At 43.7% G+C, this 17,948-nt stretch overlaps 1 protein-coding gene across 2 annotated transcripts in view; it reads left to right on the top strand.

Moving 5' to 3' along the window:
• BCOR (BCL6 corepressor) overlaps nucleotides 1-17,948 on the top strand; it is a 588,412-nt gene that overhangs the window by 167,362 nt on the left and 403,102 nt on the right. For both annotated transcript variants that reach the window (XM_044072315.1, XM_044072314.1), the window contains exon 5: nucleotides 680-860. In XM_044072315.1, coding sequence (XP_043928250.1) covers nucleotides 680-860 — 181 coding nt within the window. The remainder of the gene's footprint in view (nucleotides 1-679; nucleotides 861-17,948) is intronic.

Raw genomic sequence — 17,948 nt, 5'->3', positions numbered from 1 at the left:
TTGACCACCAATGTTATATCTCTGGTGTTGCAGTTTGATCCCTAAATTAGTGTTTCATAAAATGCAAAGTCTGACATCTCTGCCACCACGATTTTTTGGTAATGTATACTTTCTTTGGGCCAGAAAGCAGTGTCACCGTTGTTACAATTTTTCTGCTTCATATTTCCAACAAATGCACATTATTTTAAGATGCATTGTCATTTTGTAGTCCATTGATCATTATTCTGGCCAACAGTTTGCTCAATTTCAGGAAAGTTAAGTATCTTATTTCTTGAGAAATACTAGTTAATGAAAGTAGATTGATCGAAATGCTCAAAATGAAGTGAATTGCGTTCTGTATTATGCAAAATCAAGGCTATACAGCCTGTGGTAGTGGAGACTATTAATTGTTTACATTATTTTCATTGTGTTAACTGAAAAATGGACACTTGTTTCCCCAAATAATTCAGTTTATTGAGCTGAAAAAAATGGATACAGAGTTTTTACCTTAGTAGAACATATACACAAATACTAATCTGAGTTAAGAGCCAAGGTTGGGTATTGTAATGCAGTACAGATATTTAAAGTTATGCTAAATGCTTTTTGCTATTTTAGCAGATTTATTTTTGAAATTTACAGTAATAAGGTAAGCAGATTAGCTTTTTTTTCTTCAAGATATTAACCGTCCTTGTGTTTCTAGCGTGCAATGATGCGATTTTCTGAATTGGAGATGAAGGAGAGAGCAAGCCCCAATACAACCAAAGAATCAGAAGCAAACGAGACAAAGCAGTCAAGCCAGGAAGATTTAGTAAACAAAACAAAGCTGCCAAAATGTACCAAAAATGAAGAGCTCATATCAAACCAAAATGAAGAAGCCCAGGGTAAAGACATCTAAGTTACCTAACCATGTAGTTTCACCTTTCCTGTATAATTTCTGGTTTGTTTTTTATATTTTGGGGTACAAGCTAGAAACACCTGTGAGCTGGTTTTGTAATACAGTAAGCCAAACCTCAACAGATTGTTGTCCAAAGATGAACCTTTTTTAAGCCTTGGGACTTGGCTTAAAACAATTCGTCGTTTTAGTAAAACAGTCTGCTCGGCCTTGCCTGAGCCATAATTATACTTTACTTACAGTGATATTAGCCCTGCATGTTCTAAGAGGTTAACACTGAGAAACTGTAGAGCTTTCCTACATGAATAATCTTTTGTAGCAGAGTATCAGTTGTATGTTTTGCCTAATGCGGCCGTCCTGCAGCTCCTTGTATTTATCAACTCCAAGATTCCTGCATATAGGGGGGAAAACAGATCTAAAAACCAAATGAAGAAACCAGCAGACAGTGGCAAACAGTATTTAATATATGCTGCTAAGAAGCATATATAAAAAATATAGGAGAACAAACTGGTTTCGGCTTGGCAAATCATATAGCCTTCATCAGTGTAAAAATCTCATATACAACAAACTCCTTATATAGTCAGTGCTATATCAGCATAAACATGTGACTGATTAAAGGTGCTCGTTTAATCCAGGAGCAAACCCCCCCCTCAGCTTAATAATCCATTTTTTTCTCTTTTCTATTCAGCATTTGATGCCAGCCTGTCTTATTGGATCTCATACCCAAAATCCGATCAATAATAGTAATATTGAAAAAGGCATTTTTATGTATTGTGTTATGTTTGTGTAAAGCATTGGCAATTTTTTGGTGTTTAATATCACAGAAGTGCTCAGAAATCCTAACTTTGACAGGTCGTGAGGTCTGACCAATGTAGAAAGCTGAACAATTACACGTGGCCAGATATAGCACCCAATCTTTTTGAGAATTAGCAAAAAAATGAGATGTTATAAACCTGACTGGTATTTTTGCTACTGAAGGACTTAGTCTTCATAACCCTAGAACAGTATGTAGAATAACCACAAGGGAATCAGCTAACCACTTGATCACCCAGAAGTGTAGTTTGAACATATTCCTTTTTGTGGTACGTCCCATGTTTGTAATGATTAAAGTAGGAGCACAGATTTTTGCCATTCCTAAAGGAGAAGTGGCATCTATTTTCCAAGAGTTCAGAGAGTTTATCTGCCAACAGGATAATGTTCATCGTGTTTCACTGTTGCAGTCATTACTGTTGGATTATCCTGCTGGAAGGCTGCCCGCAGTCGGCCTGAATTCCAAAGTCCTGGTCCAGCGTCAGTTGCTGTTGCCTCTTCCCTGACGTCAGTGCGCCAGGGGTATAAAAGATGCAGCCAACGCCATTTTATTCAGTCTTTCTTGCCATGCGGTGCCCGAAGCAAAAGCAGTTCGCAAGTGCCGGTCGGCTGACTCCTGTTCTGAAATTCGGATTTGAAAATCTCAGAAGTCTTCATTAAAGCTAAGTACCCCGTTGGGGAAACTTTTTTCTTGCTCCAGACCGATGTCAGAAAAAGTTAACAATTGTATTTCTTGTGGGAAGCAAATACCTCATAAGGATTTTCACTCTTACTGTATTCCTTGCCTAGGCCCTGACCACGACATTGCTAGCTGTCGGTGTTTTGCTAGATTTAACCAACGCACTATTAATCGTCTGTTCGATTTTGCATTTCATTACTTTGGCCGAAGATTTAACTATATAATGCCATCTGAACAGCCAACAACCGGAGTTTACAAAAAATACAAGGACAAGGAAAAGGATAGGCATCTGTGGTCCAAAACCGACGACGAGGCCTCCGGTAGGCTAGTCGCCGGTTCTCAGTGAGACGCTTTCGCAGCCCCTGACTCCCGCTACCTCAGAGCCACAGGCCACTTCAGACTCTCACGTGGAGCCGACTGGGCCTCTGGGTACTCAAGATATTGGACACTCTGAAACCATTCCCTCAGATGAGTCCGGAGCCGCTGAGCAGGCATCGGCTTCTGAGGGCGTCTTCAGACCTACACAGTTGTATGTTAAGCCAACTTCAGCTTCAAAGGCAAAGACTAAAGCAGTTCTAAAGACAAAGAAACAAGTACATCATTCTCCTACTCAGACTTCCATGCCTAAACAATAGATGCTTAAAATGGCCGAAGACCTAATTACTTTGATCAGGGGTTCCCATCCCCCTCCAGATAGAGGCCTAGGCAAGAGACAGAATATGATTCTTCTGATCAGGTTTCAATTTCCTCTGGTTCCTTTTCTGAACAGGGATACTCTTTTCCTCCCAACGAGGATTCTGATGCTGAAGAATCCATTCCTTCAGCCTCTCCTCCTGAGGATTATTCTTTTGGGGAAACCCTGCATACCATGAGGGAGCATTTTCACTGGGAGCGCCAAGATTACTCAGAATCTAAGAAAAGGCTCCGAGACTTTCTTTTACTACCTCAGCACAGACCTCTTGCTATTCCACCTGTTCTAGACATTGTAGATGATATATTTTCAGAGTCCGGCCTGTCTCCTGACTCTTTACCCCCTGCACCTGCTAAGCCAGACAGATACTACAGGGTCCCAGACTCTCATAAATTTCTATATAAAAACCCCGCTGCTGACCCAGAAACTATATCTCAGGGTCCCAAAGGGGTCAAGGCTTCCACTGCAAAAAAACCCTGTCCCCTCTGATAGGGATTCTAGGGCACTGGACAGATGGGGGAAAAAAGTTTACACTTCTGCTACCTTGGCTGTAAGGGCTTTAAATTGTCAGTTCCATATGTTTAAATATCAGCAATACTTAATGTCACTGCTTAAACAAAAATGTTGACAAACTCTGAATGTTCTGACAACAAAGAAATGCAGGATGTCCTTCATGGATGCATCTGCAGTCATAACAACTGGGTTGTCCTGTCGTCAGGCAGCCCTTCGGTCGGCCGGATTCCAAAGTCCGGGTCCGGCTTCGGCTGATGTCGCACATCACCCGACGTCATCTCTGCTGGTCTTCGGGTATAAAGGCATCAGCCGACGCCATTTTCCTCAGTCTTTCTTGCCGCGTGGCACCCGAAGCAGAAGCTGTTCGCAAGTGCCGGTCGGTCAGATCCAGAGATTACTACTACCGAATACTACTTCGAAGACTTCTAAAAGCTAAGTACCCCATTGGGTACTCTTTCTTGCCTCAGCTGATGTCAGAAAAAGTCAATAACTGTTTAACTTGTGGGAAACAAATACCTCATAAAGATTTCCACTCTTACTGTTTGCCTTGTTTAGGCCCAGACCACGACGTAGCAGCCTGTTCGGCCTGTGCTTCATTCAACCGATGAACGCTTAGGCGTCGGTCGGAGTTTGCTGAACAGTTTTTCGGCTCAGATTTTGCGTACATTATGCCGTCGGATCCTCCGACTACCCAAATTGTTAAAAAACGCAAAGAAAAAGACCAACACTCGCGGTCCGCGGTTTCGGCCGAAACCATGGTTAAGCAAACTGCGAGTGTCTCGGTTTCGGCTGAAACCGAGAAAACTGATCAAAGTACAGCTGAATCAATGACTACTACTGAGGTTCCTAATACCTTACTTGAATCGGTCTCAGAAATTTTACCTACACCTGTGGTTACTAGTGACTTATCAGACACCATTCCTTTGGATGTCTCTACCCCAGCACATGGTGCTGCTAGGCCTCCTGCAGCCATGTCTATTAAGGCCTTTGCCAGGGCTAAAGCAGCCAAATCTACTAAATCAGTGCCTGTTAAACCCCCCTCAATCAGGCCCTCTTCTAGTTCACAAATGCTTACTCTGGCAGAAGATTTAATATCCTTAATTAGGGGATCTCAATCTCACCCAGACAGGGCCTCTCAGCCCCCAGAAAAGAGACCTAGAGCAGAGCCCCCCGAGCCTGTGTCCTCTGATGATTCTGCGGATGACTCAGATATTGCAGACCAGCCAGAGGCTCCTTTCTCCAATTATGAAGACTCAGATGCTGAAGAATCCATTCCAGCTGCTTCTTCACCAGAAGAATTCTCCTTTGGGGAAACCTTACATGCCATGCGAGAACAATTCCAATGGCAGGAACAGGATTTCTCAGATTCCAGAAAAAGACTTAGGACTTTTCTGCATCTTCCACAACACAGGCCCTTAGCTATACCTCCTGTCCTCCCTGTTGTGGACGATGCATTTAATGATGTCTGCACTGCACCAGATTCCTTACCTCCAGCCCCTGCCAAACCAGATAGATTTTACAGGGTACCAGACACTCATCATCACCTATACAAGGCCCCACTTGCAGACCCCGAAACTATATCCCAGGGGCCTAAGGCAGTAGCCTCGACCACAGCAAAAAACCCTATTCCTTCTCAAAGGGAAGCCAGGTCTTTAGATAGATGGGGCAAAAAAGTTTACACCTCAGCTACTCTCTCAGCTAGAGCATTAAACTGTCAGTTTCACATGATACAATACCAAGAGTTTATGCTTGATCAGTTAACTAAAAAGCTATCCTCTGATGACTCTATAGATAAGAAATATGTATTAGAAATGGTAAATAACATACAACAGGTTAGTAACCATTCCTTAAAATGTGGCTATGATGCACTGGAGGCTTCATTTAGATCAGCCATGACTGGCACAGTGATAAGAAGACATGCATGGCTGAAGGAACAGGTCTTACCGGATCATGTTAAAGCTAAGTTATTAGATGCTCCTATGGATAAGGCCAGTTTGTTTGGTACACCTGCCCAGCAGGTAATGAAGAAAGTGGAAGAAAAGGCAAAATCTGTACAAACAGTTAAAGATTTCTTGCAGGTTCAGCCCCAAGGTTCAGCAGGAACTGGCCTGCCAAAATTGGTCCTTTCCTGACTCCACAAGATCCCAAAGGGGCAGGAATAGACACTCCAGAGGCAGAAATCAACCCAGAAGGGGTGCCTACAGAGGACGACAGTGGCAAGGTAATAACAGAGGCACAGACACAGCCACTACCACTACAACAGCACAAGCACAATGACTTGATTCTTACTCCGCCTACCAGGGAACAAATAGCAGCACCATTAGGCGGAAAATTAACCTTATTTTCAAAGAACTGGCACTATATCACAACAGACAAGTGGATTTTGCAAACCATAGACCAAGGTTACGGGTTCCACTTCCACACTTTACCAGTCAAAAGAGGAATGCCAAACCTGCCTCCAAATCAAAAAACAGAAGCTCTACAGCAGATAATGCAATTAACAAAGATGAGAGCTGTGGAAAGAGTACCAATAACAGAACAAGGCAAAGGATTCTACTCCAGACTATTCCTAGTTCCAAGAAAGGAAAAAAGTTGGAGACCTATTCTCGACCTGTCTACCTTAAATACATACATCATTGTCCCAAAATTCAAAATGCTGACCCTACAGCAACTTCTTCCCATGCTGGGCAAGGAGTGTTGGCTGGTAACTCTAGATCTCAAGGAGGCATACCTGCACGTCCCCATTCGACCAATTTGCAGAAGATACCTCAGATTTCCTGCAGGATCAGAGCACTATCAATTCTCAGCATTGCCCTTTGGCTTATCTACTGCGCCCAGAGTATTCACAAAATGCCTGGCATCAGTAATCGCCCACTGCAGACTACAGGGAATCCAAATTTACCCATACCTGGACGACTGCCTGCTACAAGGGGACAACAAAAGCAAGCTGACAACAGATTTACAAAGGGTCATTTACTTGCTACAAGCACTGGGATACACAGTCAATTTACAAAAGTCAAGGCTGATACCATCCCAAACAAGGACATTCTTGGGCTGAATTGGACACAGTAAAACAAATGGCATTCCTAACTGCAGAAAAACAAAAAGAACTTCCTCTTTATTTCTTGGCACTAACAAGACAAAACAAGCTAACAGCAAGAAAAGTTCTGCAGGCCTTGGGCTTCATGGCATCATGCATAATCTTGGTTCCACATGCCAGACTACATATGAGAAAACTACAGTGGTACCTAAAGAATTTATGGTCCCAACACAGGCACAGCCTAGAAGCAGAAATTCCACTAATCCCATGCCTAAAACAGGAGTTCCTATGGTGGGCTCAAGCATGCCAGTCAAACCCAGGGCCTACCCTTTCACAACTATCAAGCAAGCCAAACCATCACAACAGACGCCTCAGACCTAGGATGGGGGGCTCACATGCTGGACAAATGCGTACAAGGATTGTGGACACAGGACCAGCTTCACCTGCACATCAACCTAAAAGAAATGCTGGCAGTAAAACTGGCAATCCAGAAATTCAGACCATTTCTCAAAGAAGGCCACTTGATGATAAGGACAGACAACACCACAGTCATGTGGTACATCAACAAACAGGGAGGCACTCATTCATACCCCCTATGCAGAATGACTTTGGACCTTTGGAACCTGGCACTCAGCTACAACATCCAGTTACAGGCAATATTTGTACCGGAAAGGAGAATACTCTAGCAGACATGTTAAGCAGAACCACCTCGGATGCTCACGAATGGATGCTACACCCGGACATCTTCAAGACCATCTCAAAGAAATGGGGAATGCCACAGATCTATTCGCTTCCCCTCTCAATCACCAGCTCAAAAAATTCTGCACAAGGACTTTCCACCCACTTGCATGGAAAGTGGATTCGCTCTCCTTCAGCTGGAAAGATCTGACAGCATATGCATTCCCACCTCTTCCCTTGATACACAAGGTATTACTAAAAATCAAGGAGGAACGTCCAAGGATAATCCTGATAGCTCCAAACTGGCCAAGACAACACTGGTACCCATTGCTGAGGAGCATGTCTCGGGACAAAATGTGGTCAATACCCTGATGCCTTTGATGTTAACTCAGAACAACTACAGCATCATGCATCCAAACCTAAAAACTTTGCAACTGACTGCATGGAACATCACATAGCAGCAACTAATCCAGAACTTTCCCAAAGGGTTAAAGACATTATCCTTGAAGCCCGCAGACCTTCAACAAGAAGGAACTATGCAGGAAAATGGAAAAGGTTTGTCATTTGGAGTGCTGAAAGAGGAAAAGATGTGTCGAATATAGATATTGCTAACATTCTGGAGTATTTGGCAGAGCTTCTACATACAGGCCTGTCCTATTCCTCCATCAAGATACATGCATCAGCTATTTCAGCAGAATACAGCTTTGATCCACCTGTCTTTTCACATCCTTTACTCAGGCAGTTCCTCAGAGGGATCAAGAATGTAAAACCTCCTAGGAAACCACCATTGCCAGCTTGGGATTTGAACTTTGTGCTAGAAAAATTGACACTCGCACCTTTTGAACCAGCAGCAACAGCAGAACTACAGCATCTATCATGGAAAACTGCTTTCCTACTGGCAATAACCTCAGCAAGGAGGGTTTCTGAACTTCAGGCCCTAATGGCAGTACAACCCTTCCTAATCTTCCACCAAGATAGAGTGTCCATGAGGACTAACCCTACATTTATGCCTAAGGTGGTATCCAGAGTGTCTTTAAACCAGGCAATCCACCTACCTACCTTCTTCCCCAACCCACAAAACAGAGGGGAAAGAATGCTGCATACCTTGGATTTACATAGACAGCTACGCTACTACCTGGACAGAACAAAAAGTAACAGAAAAACTGACCAGCTTTTTGTAGCCTATGCAACAGGAAGGGAAGGAAAAGCTATTTCCAAACAGACAATCTCCAAATGGATAGGAAATTGCATACGATTCTGTTACTCCTTTCATGGAAAACCAATTCCACAGAACATAAGGCCTCATTCTACAAGGGCAACAGCCACTACCACAGCCTTCTTACGAGGAGTGGCAACCAAGGACATCATTGAGGCGGCTACTTGGACCTCCGTGCATACATTTGCCATTATAATTTACCTCTGTATTCCAGATCCCGAGCAGGGTTTGCCACTGCTGTACTGCAAGGGATCCTAACCACACCATAATCTATTCTTCCTCCTGCCCTAGTTGGCTATGGTATTCTACCCAGTTGTTATGACTGCAGATGCATCCATGAAGGACATAGTACAGTTTTGTACCTACCATAAATGTAGATGTCCGAACTGGATAGCATCTGCAGTCAGGATTACCCTCCCTCCTTCCCCTCTGTGGTACTCCTAGGGTATTTTACCTCCTAATAGCTAGCTGGTGGGGGGAATCTCTTATGGTGTATTTGTTTGTATATATGTACATACATGCTTATTTTTTGTGTTTGCCTTTTATTTTTTTTGGAAACATTGGCATTTATCCAAAATTTAGCCTTCCAAGAGGGCAACTGGCATCTGGGGCAAGAAACACTGAGGAAAATGGCGTCGGCTGATGCCTTTATACCCGAAGACCAGCAGAGATGACGTCGGGTGATGTGCGACATCAGCCGAAGCCGGACCCGGACTTTGGAATCCGGCCGACCGAAGGGCTGCCTGACGACAGGACAACCCAGTTGTTATGACTGCAGATGCTATCCAGTTCGGACATCTACATTTATGGTAGGTACAAAACTGTACTATTTATTGCATGCAGCTGAACCAGTGGGAAAGCATACTTTGCAATGTGGTTTTGACTCACTGGAGGCCTCTTGCAGGGCCGCTGTTACGGGTTCTGTCATTAGAAGGCATGCTTGGTTAAAGGAACACAATCTGCCTGATCATGTTAAAGCAAAATTATTGGATGCTCCATTGCAGCATGATACGTTGTTTGGTGTTGAGGCAGAAGAGGTGTTGAAGAAAATGGAGGATAAATCGAAATCCATGCAGACAGTTAAATATTTCCTACAGGTGCAGCCACCCAGATTTAGCAGGAACTGGCCTACAAAAAATTGGTCCTTTCCAGTGTCAAGACAGGCCACAAAGAGGCAGATACAGACGTCCCAGAGGCAGATCTCAGCCCCAAGGCTCATACAGGCCTAAACAATGGGGTGCTCCTACCTCCAAAAGTGGAGAAGACAAATCACAACCATACAGGAAACAGTCCCAATGACTTTCCTCTGCCAGATCCAATCACTTATCTTTTGGCAGCCCCGTTAGGGGGAAAACTAGCACTTTTTTCACCAAATTGGCAAATGATTACCCAGGACAAATGGGTCTTGAACATAGTGTCCCAGGGCTACAGGTTCCACTTTCACACCCTACCAAGGGCAAAAGGTATGCTAGACCTGCCACACAATCAATGGGCAGATGCACAAAAGCAAATTACATCCCTCATGGACATGAGGGCCATTCAACAAGTACCATAGCAAGAGCAGGGGCAAGGATTTTACTCAAGACTTTTCTTGGTGCCCAGAAACGACAAAGCCTGGAGACCAGTACTGGACCTGTCTATACTAAACATTTTTCTGGATGTTCCAAAATTCAAGATGTTGACTCTGCAGCAGCTACTGCCCATGCTGGGCAAGAAGGCTTGGCTCGTAACTTTGGACCTAAAAGAGGCATACCTGCATGTTCCAATCAGACCATCTTGCAGAAGATACCACAGATTCATAGCTGGCTCAATGCATTACCAATTCTCTGCACTGCTCTTTGGCTTATCTACTGCGCCCAGGGTCTTCACAAAATGCCTGGCATCAGTAATTGCATTTTGCAGACAAAGAGGAATTCAAATATATCCTTACTTGGACGACTGCCTTACTCAAGCAGAGAACAAAGACATTTTTCTAAAGCATCTGGCGTTTGTAAAAAGATTACTAATTTGCCTAGGGTACACAGTAAATGAAAAGAAATCAAAACTAGTACCCTCTCAAGAGATAATATTCCTGGTTGTAAGCTTAAACCTCTCAAGAGATAATATTCCTGGGTGTAAGCTTAAATACAACTACCCAGATGGCTTATCTCACGCCTGACAAACAAAGGCAACTGACTTCTTACTTCAAAAAGTTGGCAACAAAGACCCAGTTATCTGCAAGGAAAATCCTGCAGGACTTGGGCTTCATGGCATCCTGCATTCTGCTAATTCCATATGCCAGACTGCATATGAGGAAACTACAATGGTATCTAAAAAGTGTTTGGACTCAACATTGCCACAGCCTGGAAACATTAATTACCCTCATTCCCTGCCTGCAACAGGAGTTTTGTTGGCGGGCACAGGCCAGTCACCACAACAAGGGTCTGCCATTCACTTTACCCACAGCCATGCAGACACTAACAACGCATGCATCAGATTATGCCTGGGGGGCCCACATGGCAGGAAAATGTATTCAGGGCACATGGCCCGCAAGCCAGATGCATCTTCATATCAATCAAAAAGAGATGCTAGCTGTTCAGAATGCCCTGACAGCTTTCAAGGATCTACTTCATCAGGACAACTACTGATAAAGACAGACGATACTACAGTCATGTGGTACATAAACAAGCAGGGAGGCACACATTCCTACCCCCTCTGCAGACAAGCAATGACCTTGTGGGACACAGCATTGACTTATCAAGTTCACCTGGAAGCACAATTCCTGCCAGCAAAAATAAATACTCTGGCAGACGAACTAAGCAGAAACCTCATTGGTCCCCACAAGTGGAAACTGGATCCACAAGTCTTTAGCATGATAACAAGGAAATGGGGATGCCCAAACATAGATCTATTTGCCTCCCCTCACAACTGCCAATTACAGAGATTTTACCCAAGGATTTATTACAAACAAGCATGGAAAGTGAATGCCCTATCCTTCAGCTGGAAAAACCTAACAGTATATGCTTTTCCACCACTGCCTCTCCTTCCCAAGGTACTCCTAAAGGTCAGACAAGAGAAGCCAAAAATGATACTGATTGCCCCAGACTGGCCACACCAGCACTGGTACCCAGTCCTAAAGAGCTTGTCTCAAGATCCAGCGTGGATATTTCCTCAGACTTCTTACTTACTGACCCAACAAAACAATCAGATCCTGCACAGCCAACTCAGGACCCTAAATCTGGCAGCATGGCGGATAATGTAGCCATTCAGAACACTCCTCTTTCAAAAGCTGATATGGATGTTATCTTGGAGGCCCAGTACCAGAAAATCTTATGCAGAAAAATGGAAGAGATTCTGTGCTTGGAACCAGGAACAAGGCCTTGACACGTATGTACCAGATATTCCTCAGATTTTACAATACCTAACTGAGATTCTGCACAAAGGCCTTTCCTTTTCATCAATTAAGATTCATGCCTCTGCCATTTCAGCCCATTACAATATGGAACCACCTATCTTTTCTCATCCTTTAATAAGGCAGTACCTCAGAGTGGACAAAAACATCAGGCCACCAAGGAGAGCACCAATACCTGCATGGGACCTCAATTTTGTCTTGGAAAAACTCACCCTGCCTCCTTTTGAGCCAGCCTCAACAGCTGATATAAAATTCTTATCCTGGAAAACAGCTCTGCTCCTAGCAATAACCTCTGCAAGACGAGTCTCTGAATTGCAGACACTCATGGCTGTGGAACCCTTTATCATTTTTCATCCAGACAGGGTTTCTCTGAGGACAAACCCTACGTTTATGCCTAAGGTGGTGTCCAGTGTGGTCCTCAACCAAACCATTCACTTGCCTACCTTTTATCCAAATCCACAGAATAAGGGTGAGAGACTTCTGCATTCTTTGGACATACAAAGACAGCTACGTTTCTACTTGGACAGAACTAAAGCTTTCAGAAAGACTGAGCAACTTTTAGTGGCATATGTTGCAGGATCACAAGGAAAGGCTATCTCAAAACAAACTATTTCTAAATGGATAGGTCATTGCATTCATTTCTGTTGCTCACAGCATGGCAAATCAGTGCCTAAGGGCATTAAGCCACACTCTACAAGAGCAGCAGCCACTTCAGCAGCCTTCCTAAGAGGAGTACCAACCAAAGACATCTTAGAGGCTGCAACTTGGAGTTCAGTGCACACTTTTACAAAGCACTACCACTTACTCTCTACTCTAAATCCAGGGCAGGCTTTGCCACTGCAGTTCTGCAGGGCCTCATAGCCTCTCCTAATCCTATTTAGCTCAGCCACCCATCCTCAGCTTTGGGATTCAACCCAACAGTAATAACTGCAACAGGGAAACACGATGAACATAGTACAGTTATGTACCTACCATAAATGTAGATGTTAGAGTGTATTCACTGTTGCAGTCCAGGTTACCCTCCCACCGTCCCCCCTTTCATTTGCTGGGTTTTATATGTACTTCTGTATTCTATACAACCTATGTGGTGTATTTGCTTGTAGATGAAGGAAATGTTTACTTTAGTGCATGCATGTTTATTGGCATCATCTTTTTAGCCTACCCTTTTTGGGCACCTGACATCTGGGGCAAGAAAAACTGAAGAAAATGGCATCGGCTGCATCTTTTATACCCCTGGCGCACTGACGTCAGGGAAGAGGCGACAGCAACCGACGCTGGACTAGGACTTTGGAATTCAGGCCGACTGCGGGTAGCCTGCCAGCAGGATAACCCAACAGTAATGACTGCAACAGTGAATACACTCGAACATCTACATTTATGGTAGGTACACAACTGTACTTTCCAATGGCACTGGACATTGTCCCTAAGTGCTCCAGTGTTCCTGCCATATGTTGTAACAAAATGTATGATAGATTGTCCATCACCTGTCTTATCTTTATGCTGAAGAAGACTGTCCCTATCAATATTGTCCACCCTGTTCTTAGCCTGGATAACATATCCCGCCTTAAACCCTGTGTTCCTGAATCTAGTGGTGAGGTCATCTCTGAAATGCAGATAACTATTATTGTCCAAGCATATATATTTGACTCTCATAAATTGAGACTTCGGAATGTTTTTGCAGATATGTGGAGGATGATAGCTGGTGGCATGGAGAAGGGAATTTGTATTCTGGGAACTTCCGGTAAACCTCAGATGTTAAGGTATTGTCATGACCCCTGGTCACCAAGGCATCCAGGAAAGTGATCCGATCCTTGTCATAGTTTACCGTAAAGTGTACCCCCCATTTGTTCTCATTGAGGTAGCTGACAAAAGTTCTGCAAGTAATCCACATCCGATCTCCATACCTTCCAGCAATCATCCTTTTGGACTTTGTTCTGGTCCAATTAATTATCTTGTGGCTGAGATGGTCTTCATTATGACCTTTTGAGTTTTATTATAGTGAGTTATGTGCTCAGTATTATTTGTTCCAGTTTTGAAGGCTTTGGAAGCAAACGCCACCTCAGGGCACCAGCTTGGGACTTCATCTGACGTAGTGGAGTTCTGGTGATCGTCTCTCTAGCGACATCTTGTTGGTTTGGATTCTATGTGCTTGGTTGGTCTTTTGGATACATTTGTGGGTCATATATACTGAGGACGGATTTGTTTGCTTCTAATGGATTTCCTCCTTACTGGTACCTTAATTTTCATTGAGTAAGAATTTAACATCTGTCTTTATGGTTAAGGTACGTTGAAGGTTGGATTAATCAGCAGGCAAATGTGGAAAAACATCATTTGTTTTTTTGCAAAATGTTCCAGTTTTGATGATTTGGGACAGTTACGGCCTGTTCCCCTAATATTGCACCTTTGGAAACACCTCTCCTTGTATATGGATTTGTGATATTTTGGTGTTTTGGCACAACAACTGAGTGGATATTCTTATTAGAACTGTGTGGTTCGGCATAACAGCACAAGTACAACTTTGGTGACTTTATAGATGCTAATTACATCTTTTGCACATAGCGGTTTGAAATCTTACATTATACAAGTCTAAGTACCTTTGGAAACACCTCTCTTCACATTTATATGTTTTTCTTTTGATGGATTGGTGATATTTTGGTGTTTTGGTACAACAACTGAGCGGACATTCCTATTGGAACTGTGTGGTTCGTCATAACAACCCAAGCATAATTTTTGTGACTTTATGGATGCTAATTACATCCTTTGCATAAGGCGGTTTGAATACTTTACATTATACAAGTTAAAATTTAGCTTCGGGGGCTTTATTTGAGTGTAATCAATATTGCCTTTCATATGTAACTTGGTTTATAACAATATATTTGCTTTGAGTGTGCAGTTATGTATGCTATTATTATACAATGACTTTAGGGCATGACAAAAGTTCTTCATTTACATCAGTCAATATACATGATGTTCTTCATTCCACATTGCTGCAGTCCTAACCATTGGGGGTAGTCCGCTGTCCAGTCGGCCCGAATACCAAAGTATATGGCTGACGTCGGTCAAGGCGCATTAGACTGATGTCAGGACGTCAGGGTACTAATGCGCATGACCGACGTCATATCCCCAGTCTTTTTTGCCGCATGGTCCGATGCAGAAGCAGTTTTGCGAGTGCAGGTTGGCGTTCTGAAAACTTTCCGAAGTCGGAGTTTCAGACCGAATCAAAGTTGGCTAAGTACCCCGTTGGGGAACATTTTGGTTTTTTCTTGCCTCAGTATTTAACCGGATGTCAGAAAAAGTGAATAACTGTATTTCTTGTGGGAAGCAGATACCTCATAGAGATTACCATACTTTGTGTATACCTTGTTTAGGGCCTGAGCACGACGTTGTTGGTTGCCGCTCTTGTGCTAGATTTAATAAACGCACTATTAAGAGAAGGTTAGACTGTGCCAGGTTAGTGTTTGGGAAGCGTTGTAATTATAAAATGCCGTCGGACGCTCCGACACCCGCTTCGTCCAAAAAGCGCAAGGACAAAACAGCAAAGCCTAGGGTTGATGAACCGGCAGTCCTGGACGTCGGTTCTTTAGAAGGCTCAGTGGAGCCTGAGGTTTTGCCAGGAGTTTCTTTGGAGTCTCAGGCAGAGACTTTACTGTTACAGGATGTGCCCTCTCAGGAGGTAGGCCAGGCTGAGGGGGCCTCTCAGGTAACTGTTCTTCCCTCTCTTCCCAAGGTAGTTAGAGCCTCTCCTTCTGTTTCCAAAACTTCTTTGAGAGGTAGGCCAAGTTTAGCTTCAATGGGGGCTTCTCCTAGCACTTCAGGTTCTGTGCCTAAGAAACATATGCTTAAAATGGCAGAAGATTTAATTACTATGATTAGAGGCTCTATGCCCCCTCCTGATAAGAGGCCTAGGGTGGAACCTGAGTTTGAGAGTTTTGAACAGGGTTCAGAGGCTTCTGAGTCTTCTGCGGAAGACTTGCAGGAGTATCCTCCTTATTCTGATTCTGATGTGGATGATTCCACTCCTACAGCTTCTCCTCCTGAGGATTTCTCATTTTCAGAGACTCTGCATTCCATGAGGGAGCACTTTAAATGGGAAGGCCAAGATTACTCTGATTCCAGGAAAAGGCTTAGGGAATTCTTATTTTACCCCAGCATAGGCCCTTAGCTATACCTCCTGTGTTGAATGTGGTGGAAGATGTTTTTGCAGAGGCTTCCCTGAACCCTGATTCTTTGCCTCCTGCCCCTGTTAAACCTGATAGGTACTATAGGGTGCCAGAAGCTCATAAGTATCTGTTTAAGAGTCCTAGGGCAGACCCGGAAACTATTTCTCAGGGGCCTAAAGGTGTTAAGGCCTCTGTTGTTAAAAATCCTGTTCCCACTGATAAAGAGGCAAGGGCTTTGGATAGGTGGGGAAAGAAAGTGTATACTTCTTCCACTTTAGCCATGAGAGCGTTGAATTGTCAGTTTCACATGCTAAAATATCAAAATTATCTCCTTTCACAATTGAAATCTAAGGTGGATGCTTTGGCGGGAGGTATAGAGTGTAAAGAGTTGCTGGATTTAGTTCATGTGTCTGAACAAGTGGGTAAGCATTCTTTGCAATGTGGTTTTGATGCTGTGCAGGCCTCCTCGAGGGTGGCTGCCACTAGTTCTGTTCTTCACAGGCATGCCTGGTTGAGGGATCAGAATTTAGCAGAGCATGTTAAGACTAGGATTTTGGATGCTCCCTTACAGTCTGATGTGTTATTTGGTTCGCCTGTGGAAGCAGTTTTAAAGAAAATGGAGGACAAAGCTAAGTCTATGCAAACTGTTAAAGATTTCTTGCAGGTGCAGCCACCGAAGTTTAGTAGAAATTGGCCTACTAAGGGATGGACATATCCTGCTTATGATTCTCAGTCTAGGGGTAGGTCTAGACGTGGTAGGGGCAGAGCTCAAGGTTCTTTTAGGCCTAGAACAGGGGGTTCACCTGCTCAGACCTCTGGTGAGGGCAGGGGTCAGTCCTTTCGTAAACAGACCCAATGACCTGCCTTTTCAGCTGCCAGTAGATCCTCGTCTGGCAGCTCCTTTGGGAGGAAGACTGTCTCTTTTCAAAGGAAATTGGGATTTAATCACTCAAGACAGATGGGTGTTGGATATCATTCACCACGGTTACAGGTTTTATTTCCATACATTGCCCCTTTCAAAGGCATGCCAGACGTTCCACCTCCACAAAGGAAAGAGGCTCACAAGCAAATTTCTCTGTTACTCCAAATAGGGGCCATTCAGCCAGTCCCTGTACCAGAAAGGGGCCTAGGATTTTATTCTCGCCTGTTCCTAGTACCAAAGAAGGGGAACACGTGGAGACCAATTTTGGATTTATCTATCCTCAACACTTATCTGGACATTCCCAAGTTCAAGATGTTGACGTTACAACAGCTTTTACCTCTGCTGGGCAAAGATCATTGGATGGTAACTTTAGATCTCCAGGAAGCTTACCTTCATGTGCCTATAAGACTAAGTTGCAGGAAGTATCTGCGTTTTCGAGCTGGAAATTCTCATTATCAGTTCTCTGCATTGCCCTTTGGCTTATCTACTGCCCAGAGTATTCACAAAGGTTCTGGCTCCAGTGATAGCTTACTTCAGGCTAAAAGGAATTCAAATCTATCCTTACTTGGACGACTGCCTGATTCTGGCTCAAGAAAAGGAAGACCTTCTACAGCATCTGGAATATGTCATAGCAGTGCTAAGATGCCTAGGGTATTCTGTGAACGAAATAAAGTCCAGTCTAGTACCCTCTCAAGACATGTGCTTTCTGGGTGTGAGACTGAATACAGCAGCCCAGATGGCCTTTTAACCCCGGACAAACAAAAGAATCTTTCCAGTTACTTCCATCAACTATCTCTTCAGTCCGGGCTGACTGCAAGGACAGTCCTTCAAGCCTTAGGGTTCATGGCATCTTGTATTCTGGTGCTTCCCAATGCCAAACTGCATATGAGGAAGCTGCAATGGTATCTCAAAATGTGTGGACACAGCACTGCCAGGATTTGGACACTGTCATTCAAATAATACCTTGCATTCAAAAA

The sequence above is a fragment of the Protopterus annectens genome, chromosome 5.part0 (assembly GCF_019279795.1).
Source record: "Protopterus annectens isolate FY-2018-M chromosome 5.part0, PAN1.0, whole genome shotgun sequence".
Lineage (NCBI taxonomy): Eukaryota > Metazoa > Chordata > Ceratodontiformes > Protopteridae > Protopterus > Protopterus annectens.
This window is presented reverse-complemented; position numbering and strand designations above follow the sequence as displayed.